Source organism: Mauremys reevesii, linkage group 17, assembly GCF_016161935.1.
Source record: "Mauremys reevesii isolate NIE-2019 linkage group 17, ASM1616193v1, whole genome shotgun sequence".
Classification (NCBI taxonomy): domain Eukaryota; kingdom Metazoa; phylum Chordata; order Testudines; family Geoemydidae; genus Mauremys; species Mauremys reevesii.
The window spans coordinates 10,978,609-10,989,556 of record NC_052639.1 but is presented as its reverse complement, the minus strand read 5'-3'; the positions used below and the strand labels follow the sequence as shown (position 1 = coordinate 10,989,556).

Genomic DNA, 10,948 nt, shown 5'->3' with positions numbered 1-10,948 from the left:
CTAGGTGGATTCCGGCGAAGTGGGTCCGGCCTTGGCTGCGTCCTCGGGCGCGACAGCAGGCAGAACCCTCCTGGCCCCTTGGGCCACTTGCATTACCTGGAGGAGGGATGTATAGGTAAAAGTAGGGCACTGCGGAAGATATTGTTACGGTTTAGTTAGGCCGCTGGTGTTTAGATTTGCTTTTAGTTTTGCTGTGTAATAGATTGTAGTAATGTGATGCTATGAGCTGGGAATGTTTTGCTGTGCCTTCCCTTTTTTATTATGAGAAAAGGGGGGAGGTGTGGGATTGTTGTGCATGAGAGTGTGAGAAACTGATATGCAAGTTTCTAGAATGAGGCTAGTTCTTATCTGCTGGTAGGCAGTAACAGGATAATAAATTAGAAGGTTAGACAGAATGGCAATTACCCAATGAAGTTACAGTTGTGCCTGTGTGTACCTTATTAACCAATTAGCAATTGCTTGATTGCTTGGCCTTAATTGTATATAAGAGCATGCTGGAGAGAAATAAATGACTTTGCTGCCAATCACACTGATTGTTGAGCTTTGTTCATGTACGCCTGCGATGCAACAATGGTATGTCCCAGGTTACTAGTTTTACTGTGGACCACTGCTACTGTATCTCACACCGCACTTGAGTATAGTTATCAAACAAGCAGAAATTTATTTAACAACCGATAGAGATTTAAACAAACAAATGTGAGTGATGGAAACCAACTGTTACCAACTAAACAAAATCAGAAAAGGCAACCTACATTTTTTAATAGTTAGCTTTCCTATCTAAGTAGAGTCTCACCTCACACTTCAGTCAATTTCACTGATTGCCAGTCCCTAGGCGCCACGGCCCTGCCTTTCATGAAGTGCCACTGGTCATTAGGAATCTCCTTGGTGAATGGACCCAGAGTGTTTTTCTCCACCCTGTTATGAACTGAATCAGTCTTTTGTCTTTATTCACAGAAAGGATGATCTCCTCATTCTCATATTGTCCTTGTCACTTCCACAGGGTTTTGATGTCTGTAATTTGTCTTTGATGGTTTTCCATTGGCTTTTCTGGGTTGGTGCAGAGGCTGACAATGGAGCAATACATCACATAACTGGCTAGCAAGGGAGAGGTGCCAATTCCCTCCCACTGGAATGGGCCGTCCCCACCAAGACCTATGATTGGGGTGACTCACTTTCACAAAAATACCATATGGGCATAATTTTCCATGTACTTACATTACTCCTTAACCATGCCTCGTACACACCTCTCGCAGTGAGGAGGAGTATCAATAATTTACAAGCTTTCAGTAGAGATCTCACTGCTATGCTTCCTGGATAACTATCATAAAAGCAGTGTATTAGGTGTGGGGAGTTTGTCAGGTCTGACACAGGAGTTGCTTGTGAAGAACAGTGACCCCTTTGCCAATTGGCACCAATGAGCTTTTGTCACAGATGCACTGAGCTATACAGTCACCCCCTGATAGAACAGAAAGGCCAGCACAAAAAACAGAGAGAGGAACAATAAGATACTAAAATGACAATGGCTGGAACTCTCCATTTCTCTCAGTCTTTGCATTCATGGGAACTAAGAGCTGTAGCTACAGTTGAGGAACCAGATGAGCAGACAGCTGGCTCAGCCCTCCATACGAGTAACTTTCTCACACATAGGGAGATGGGTCAAAATTGGAATTGATGTTAAGGCTGTGTCTACACTTCAAACACTGGAAATATTCTTCTGACAACCCAACACTGCCTACACTGGGGCTCAGGTCACATTAACTACTTCTCTCAGTGGAGAGGACTTTTCACACCCTGAGAGATGTGGCTCTGCCAACACAGCTTTTCAACATCGACCAGCCTTTAGATGGCTTATTGACCTGAAAGGCAATGGATTTCAGTCTTTTTCTTTATATTGATGGTTGATGAGTGCAGCTGTCCTACCTGATGGACACATCCTGTGACAGATGTCAGGCCTTTCCTTTGCAAATTAGAGAAGTGGGGAAGACAGTGACCCTTACAGTCTAAGCTGGTAAAAATTTATACAACTTGTCACCTCGAGTAGCTTTCCTTTGAATAGAAATTGACTTAGAAACTAAACAAAATAAATTCTATTTGAAAACACAAAATACTAAAATCTATACTGGGCCAATATTCTCTTATACACACTTTCTCACACACATTCTCCCACCCCAACCTTTGGAGTGAGGTTTTCTACCAGAACTCTTTATACTACAGGGGGTAAATTAAATCAAATTAACTATTCAAGATTAGCCACCATTTCCTGTACGACTATCAAAACAAAAAAAAAAAACTTTCAGTTTTCCAAAATACTTCAGATTATCACACATTTAGTCTCTTCTTCTTTAACCAATAACTTCACCAATAATCTCATTTTAATAGATGATAAAAACATATTCAAAGATCACAAATTCTTATCATATATGTTAAGTTTTCTTCTAATGCCCATTGCCAACAACTGAACCTTGGCTCAAGATGTGGTTTGTCCCAACCACTTCTGTGAGTTCATATATCTCAGGATCTTCTGCTGTATGTGTTGGTGGAAGGGGTCTCCTATGTGGGAATCTTTGCATCATGAGGAAAAATACCTCTCGTGTCACACTTTTAATCTTTCGAAGTGAGAGAAGATAGAGAAGTGATGTAAATGCATAAAACACAAGAGAGAACTGTCTGGTCTACACTAAAGACATTTATCGGTTAACTATATTATTCCAACGTGTGACAAATCCACACCACTGAGCAATGTAGTTACACAGCCCTAACCCCCTGTGTAGATAGCTATACATCAGCAGCAGAACTTCTCCTGCCAAAAGAGCCACTGCCGCTTGCGAGGGTTGGACTAATCAAGTCCGATAGGAGAAATCTCTCCCATTGGCTGAAAGCGTCTGTAATAGCAGCGCTACAGCAGCGCAGCTACATTGGTGCAGCTGCACCAACATCAGCTTTATTGTGTAGCCACAGCATCAGACACAAAACCATAGAATCAGAACTCAACATGCGAGTATCCAGAAGTCTGAAATTGGAGCCTGATACATTCATTGCCTCATTGGTTACCATCATTTCTACAGCCTTGAAGTCCTTGTTACCCAATCAGGCAGCCAGTTTGGGATCCACGGGAGGGAATGTCCTTTGAAGCTCTCTCTCTTTGGATCCAAATGGTAAAGGATGATTGTTCTCAATGTAACCTGGCATCCTTTGGAACTGTAATCAGTGACACTGAACTAGGAAATGGAGTTGTACAAACAATTTTCCTTGGGTCATTGGTCACCATAGCTTCCTTTACTGGGGTGGAAACCAAGAACGGGATGTGGACTCTTTCAGCCCCAGCTCTTTCCAAATCCTTGGTCTTGGTTAGGGTAAATTTACACTTCTCCGAAGTAGAATCCTTTACAAAACCACTCCAAATCTCAGTAGTGTTAGTGAGGCTTACCAAAACATGCCTAGCTTTTCTTTAATTTGGTGGCACAGTTCCAGGCAAGGGACTGGATACAGGGCTGGATCACAATCTTCATTAGTGACCAGAGTTGGAGTTTCTATTAAAAAAAAGCTATTTTTCTGCAGCTATTAGATTTCCAAAACTGATTTGATTCGATATACATTTTTAGCACCTGCAAAGGATAAATTCAACAAAACTCCACTTCTATTTCCTCAACATCTGCATCATGAAGGGCAGCATCTCCGATACAATAAGATTAGCTAGGAAAGAACTTCTGTAGGGCCTGGGTTACAAAGGCTTTGGAACCAAATACATGGGCATTGTGCCTAGTTCAAAAATCACTTAGCATAGAATTTTCTCCCCAGAACATCTGGGACAATATTGACTTAAACAATTGAACTACACAGTGATCATATGCACTTCCTTCAGTTAGTTCGGGTTCTGCTGTTGTTCACCATTTCTGAGTAGAGATTTTAAATCACTGCTGTTTCTTTGTTAGCCTGTCCAGTAAATTGGAGAGTTCTCTAATGCTGACAGAACTGCACTTCAACCTTTCTCCATGACATCATGCAGGGATGGGGAAAAAGCAAAGCTGAAGTGAGAAATGATGACTTTAGCAAATAGTCATTTGTCTTAAATTCTCCAATAAATCTGCGCTACATCCTATCAAACTGAACTACTATCCAATTGAGTGACCAAACAGCCTTCAGGAAAGATAGAAACCCACATCACAGAGAGCTAGAATACATGGCAATGAAAGTGTGAAGTGAAATTCCAGAGCAGGTTATATCTGATTATTCAGAATCAGGACAAGAGATTCTCCCATCACATTCTCCTCTGATCCATTCAAACATACTTCACTCAGCACTGTCTCAATAGCCAGTTATGTTATTTACAAAATTTTTAGTATCCGAGCATTGCTATAATGGGGGACAAAACCACTCACCTTGCCAGAAGTGGCTTTACCAATAGATGGAACCTGGGATTTAAACTCCCAATGAGCACACTGTGTTTGGGATCCATTTGAATTCCCCTTCCAGGTCTTTGACACTTTCATCTCCAGTCAGAGCGACTCTGATATAGGATTAAAGAAGTCAAAGCATCATCTCCAAGCACAGACAGCTGAGAACTCGTCCTCAGGACACTTTGAGAAGTAGATGGATAGAATGTGATGATGATAACCTCTGCATGGCTCAGACAAAAGGTAACAGTTCTGCAGTGATGGGGAAGGAGGGAATCTCTGCGTCTCCCCATCTCCTTCCAGTGTCACAGAGGCTGAAATTACACTTTCTTTTCCAGCCCTGCTCCTCTTCATTTAACTATAATTTGAAAAATTCCCATTATATCTGCTCTTCAGCACAACCCAGAGCAACGTGAGAACAAGTGGCAATGATACAATCTGTATCACTGGTGACTAACAATAACTTTGAAATAGGAAGAATAGTATAAATGTGATGCTCCCTGGTTCCTGATAGGAAGGGCACACTAGAATTACTCATGGGATAATGGAGTTGATAGAAAGGACAAATGGGTCCACCTCAAAACAGGGCAAACTGCAAAAGGCAAAAATAGGCCCCTCATCTGGTCAAACTGAGGGATAACCATGCTGCAAACAGTTCAAACAGCTTTAAAAGTTACTATGTGGGAATCAGGAAAATTATTACAGAAAAAAAAGTATTGATAGCCCTAGAGGTGTTTATGTTGTTGATCTCCCTTGCAGATTCTCTGATGACTAATATGGGCTAAGTGCCCACAGAAGGTTTTCCCGCACTCACTGCATTTATAGGGTCTCCCACCGGTGTGGATTTTCTGATGCCTAAAAAGGTGTGAACTGCGACTGAAGATTTTCCCACACTCACTGCATTCATAGGGCCTCTCCCCTGTGTGGATTCTCTGATGGGCAAGAAGGTTTGAGCTGCTAGTGAAGTTTTTCCCACACTCACTGCATTCATAGGGCCTCTCCCCTGTGTGGATTTTCTGATGGGTAAGAAGGTTTGAGCTGCTAGTGAAGTTTTTGCCACACTCACTGCATTCATAGGGCCTCTTCCCTGTGTGGATTCTCTGATGGGTAAGAAGGTTTGAGCTGCTAGTGAAGTTTTTCCCGCACTCACTGCATTCATAGGGCCTCTCCCCTGTGTGGATTCTCTGATGTTGAGAAAGGGCTGAGCTGTCAGTGAAGCATTTTCCACACTCACTGCATTCATAGGGCCTCTCCCCTGTGTGGATTCTCTGATGTTGATAAAGGCCTGAGCTGCTACTGAAGCATTTACCACACTCACTGCATTCATAGGGCCTCTCCCCTGTGTGGATTCTCTGATGGGTAAGAAGGTTTGAGCTGCTAGTGAAGTTTTTGCCACACTCACTGCATTCATAGGGCCTCTTCCCTGTGTGGATGCTCTGATGCCTAATAAGGTGTGAGCTGCGACTGAAGGTTTTCCCACATTCACTGCATTCATAGGGCCTCTCCCCTGTGTGGATTCTCTGATGTTGAGAAAGGTGTGAACTGCTAGTGAAGCTTTTCCCACACTCACTGCATTCATAGGGCCTCTCCCCTGTGTGGATTCTCTGATGTTGAGAAAGGGCTGAGCTGCTAGGGAAGCATTTTCCACACTCAGTGCATTCATAGGGCCTCTTCCCTGTGTGGATTCTGTGATGCTTTATAAGGATGGAGTAATCACATACGTTTTCCCCAAACTCACTGCATGTATTTTTTCTCTTTCTGCTGAGGATTTCCTGTTGTGTTGTGGTTTCCTTGAGGTCCTTCTGAGTTTCCTGACAGGAAATACATTTACCCACTTTCTCCCCTGGCTGGTTTCCCTGCTCTCCTTCTGGTCTGTGCTGAATGTCATGGGATTTTTCCGGCTTATGACTCCAGGACACATTCCTTTTCGATCTTTGTGATAATGCTCTGTGTTTATCCACTTGCTCAACATTTTCCTGCTGAGAATTCTCCTCCTCTTTCTCACATACCATTGCGTCACCTGCTGTGATACAGACAGAAACCTCAAACACGGATGGAAAGGGGAAGGCCAAACCAATACAAGTGCTGGAGAGAGGTCAAATAAAAATCAGGAACTTAACTCCCCCAAGTTCTTCCCCAAACAGGAGAGAGGAGGGGATCAATTCAGGCTTCACATCCCATCCAAATTCACAGGGGGAAGGGAGGAAGCTACTGCCTGGTGTCTGCTAGTGTCTACAGGAAGCCATGAGCTATATTTACCCTGAGGATACGACCCCTGCTAGGGACAATACTCAACTGAGAGACCTCCCAAGGGCATTGTAGGGCATCCCAGATGTTTCCTTCAGGCACTTACAGATTCTGAGTTGGTTTAATATTTCCTCACCTGTGCAGGGAGCTCTCAGGATCTCTCTTTCTTCTGAATGCTGGAGGTCTGGGACCCATGGCTCTTCCCCTTGTTCCAGCTGGGAGATCACATCAGGTTGGGAAATTGGAAACCCTGCTCAGATGAAAGAAAACAAAGGAGGTCACTTGATTTCATAACTTTGTCATAAAAAACATTCTATTAATTTAACTTCAGTGCTTAGTGTGACGGGTGTGCCTGGGGCAGTCCACACTGAAAATGCCAGGGTCAGGGCAGGATGAAAAAGGGAGAGCAGATGCTCCCAAAACTGGTGGTTAACACTGAAGTTAAACTCAACGACCAGTCACAAACTGTGCTTCTGATCCCACACACGGGTTATCGAGAAGCTGAAAAAAGAAATCACACAGGCCCCTTTATTGCATTCCAGTTCTCCGACTCCCAATCAGCACCTAGGTCCAGTACAGTGAGAGGTTATTTAAAAACTCTGCTCATATACAAAATGTTTTTCTGACCCCAAAAGGTCAGCCACATTACAAGATCACTATAGGTTTGGATCTTACCCAAAGACCACACTGCCAGCCAATCCTTTAGCATGGAAAGACAAGACAGGACACGACACACAAAAAGTTGTTAAATGGAAAAGCAGTGAGATGCATTCCAAAATCTATATATCAGGTTATTAGCAGTATTGTTGAGCTGCTGGCTTGAAAGTCCGTCTGGAACACATCCACAAGTTCAATGGGTCTTTCAGTCCTTTGTTCCAGGCTTCAATTTGTAGAGAAGTTGCTCCAGAGGTAGGAAGAGGGATTGAAGACAAAATGGAGATGATGCAGCTGCCCTTTATATTCCTTTTGCCATGTGGCTTGTACTTCCTGTGTCCCAAACACAAGCTTCACAGCACAGGGCATGGAAAAGCCTCGGAAGTCTCAGCACACAGACATACCCCTGCATGTCTTGCTGACTCAATAGGTTTATGCCCTTGATCAGGGATGGGCAAATTACGGCCCACGGGCCACATCCAGCCCACAGGACCGTCCTGCCGGTCCCTGAGCTCCTGGCTGGGGAGGCTAGCCCCTCCCCCGCAGCCACACCACCGCGCGGGCAGTGCTCCTGCGGGGCGGGGCTGTGCGCTCCTGCTGCGCAGTGTGTCTGGCTCTGCGTGGCCCACGTGGCTGCCAGACACACTGCTCTGAGCGGCATGGTAAGGAGGTGGGGGCGTTGGATAAGGGGCAGGGAGTCGCGGGGGGCAGTCAGGGGACAGTTGGATGGGGCGGAGGTTCTGGGAGGACGGGGGCTGGATAGGTGTGGGAGTCCCAGGGGTCTGTCAGTGGGCAGGGGGGTGGATAGAGGTCAGGGCAGTCAAGGGACCGGTAGCAGGGGGGTTGGGTCGGGGGGGGGGTCCTGGATATGAACCCATATCCACACCCCCGCCCCCTGACAGACCCCGGGACTCCTACGCCTATCCAACCCCCCAGTTCTCCATCCCCTGACCGCCCGCCCAACCGTCCCCTGCTCCCTGTCCCCTGACTGCCCCCCAGGGCTCTCTGCCCCTTATCCAACCCCCTGGCCCTGGCCCCCTTACCACAGCCACGCGGCTCGCCGGAGCTAGATTCGAGGTCCCTCAGGAGAGCGCTGACCGGTCCCCTTACCATGCCACTCAGAACAGTAGGAGCTCGCAGCCCCACCGCTGCAGCACTGCCCAGGAGTGGTGGGCCAGAGCGCTGAGGGTGTGGCATGTTGAGTCTGCAGTGGGACAGCGGGGGCGAGGGGACAGCAGGGGAGGGGAGGGGATGGGGGAGCCTCCCCGGCCGGGAGCTCAGGGGCCGGATGTGGCCCGCGGGCCGTAGTTTACCCACCCCTGACTTACACATTAGTTTGTAAAAAGAACAGGAGTACTTGTGGCACCTTAGAGACTAACAAATTTATTTGTGGTTTATCTGCATTTCTTTTGTAAACAATTCTGACTTTTATGACTTGTTACCTGTAGTCACTTAAAATCTTTTTTTTTGGTAATTAACAATCTTGTTTTATTGTTTTATCCAACTAGCGTGTTTGGATTAAAGTGAAACTGCATTTGGGATGTAGCGGGGTGGACGTCCGCTCCTGCTCTGAAGGGCTGCTTGGGGGAAGTGGCTGCAGCTGGGGCCACACCCCAAACAGACTCAGCTGGCCCTATAAAGGCAGAGAAGCCAGGGGCAGATAGAGTCTCTCTCTGTTTGTGGAGGGAGATGGGCCCGGCTGCAGGGAGTTGGACACAGGGTACCTGAGTGAAGACGGGGCGGGGAAAGGCAGAGGAGCTGGGGAGCTCCAGCCTGGAAAGCCCCAGGCTGTGGCCTAGCAGAAGCCAATAGGTACTGGGGGGCTGCAGAGGGCAGCCCAGCGGTAGGCAAAGGCAGCAGGTCCAAACCCTCCTTGCCAGTGATGAGTGGCTGATACTACAGCCTGCCCCAGGGTGTGGGGCTAGACGATGACTGGCCTTATACTGAGCCGAGGTGGGAATAGTGGGTGGGAGTTCCCTGGGGAGGGGAGACCCTAAGACTGAGGGGTTACTGGTAAGAGGGGCACCAGGTCCAGGGAGGGACACTGGAGGCCAGAGGACAGGCGGATCACCGGCCTGCAGAGGGTGCACGGGAGCTGGAATGAGCTAATTCCCAGAAGTCACCAGCAGGGGGTGCCGCAGGGATGAGTCCCCTCATCTACATGGGATAACAAGGCTGGTGCATGTCAGTTTCCACTGATGAAATGACAGACGTCATATGAGCTTGCCTTGTTCAGTAGTGTGCTGGACAGGGAAAGATGCACATTTCTGGGGGAAGTCTGGGAGCAGAGACTTTTCTGGGGTTTTCCTGTGCTGCACTGTAACTCCTGGGTCGCTGACTAGCAGCACTAAATACTGTGTAGCTGGGAGCGAGTTACATGCTGGAGACTGTGTGTTAACTGCCCAGGAGCGGCTGCTCTCACAGTAAAACAGTGTAAAAGTCACCCCAGCTTGGGAAACTGAGGGGACACAGCTGTTCAACACTCCAGATTGCACTGTGGTTAATGTCACAGACACTCAATTTCAAAGAGGCTCCCAAAACACAGAGAAAGTAAATCCATGTCCCAGAAATCCAAGACTCCAGAGAGAGGGCAAGTCTCCCTGCCACTGCTTCTTGCTGACGGAGAGGTCCAGAGACAATGAGAGAGTCCTGGGGAAGCTGGGGACAGTAACCATGGGCTGGTGGGGTTCAGTGGAGAAAGGGAACAGGAAGGGCAGGGATAGTACTGAATGCAGGATCTCAGCAGTACTAGATGTCAGGATAGCACATAGTGCAGCCCATTGGAAAACATAATCCCAACTAGACATATAAAATGATGAGGTGTAAATTAGCTGTTTCCACTCAAGAGAGAGATCTTGGAGTCATGGATAGTTCTCTGAAAACATCCACGCAATGTGCAGCAGCAGTCAAAAAGCGAACGGAATGTTGGGAATCATTAAGCAAGGGATAGAAAAGACAGAAAATATCATATTGCCTGTATACAAATCTATGGTGCACCCACATCTCGAATACGGCTGTGGGAGCTGGATTTTATAATGTACTGAGAGAATTTAATGTATGATTTGATTTCATCCTGTCAGCCACCCTGTTTGAATAGCAGAAAGGAATGACAGACCAGAACAATCCTTCTGACTGATTATGGTCACCTTTTGTTTTAGGATAAGTTACACTGTCTACTACGGTTTCCTCTATGTATTACAAATTAGGCACTCTAGTTAAATCTACATGTCTTTGTTTTAAGGTTTAGTAAATAAGAGACAGGATTCTCTATTGTGTCTATGTTAAGTAGATTAGAGAAACATTGAAGGCAAGGTTTCATTTGCAATGCCTTTTTGCTCGATATAAAATACTACTGTTTGTATTCTCAGTGGGTTTGTGTGAATGAGGATGTATGCATCAGGAAAAGAGAAGGTGTAAAGGCCATTGTTATAGCCAGAGTCAAGGAAGAAGGAGTCAAGAGACTTAAATGACATCAAAGAATCAACAACGCGCATCCATAATGAAGGGCAGATTGATGACCCTGAGGTCAAGGCTGGCACCCCTGAGGACAATTGATTAAATCAGAACAAAAGGACAGGCTGACCCTCTCGAAGGTGCACTGGAATGTTTACACCAGTTAAGAAGTAACCGATCACAAACTGATACAGCAAAAT

General features: G+C 46.2%; 1 protein-coding gene across 1 annotated transcript; it reads right to left on the bottom strand.

Annotated features, from left to right (window-relative positions):
• Nucleotides 1-5,200: 5,200 nt before the first annotated feature.
• On the bottom strand, nucleotides 5,201-6,058 carry LOC120385082 (zinc finger protein 383-like; the record flags this gene model as incomplete). The annotated part of the gene is made up of 1 exon (XM_039504208.1): nucleotides 5,201-6,058. A coding segment is annotated over one exon (858 nt), but the record flags the coding sequence as incomplete, so codon positions are not given.
• Nucleotides 6,059-10,948: the final 4,890 nt, after the last annotated feature.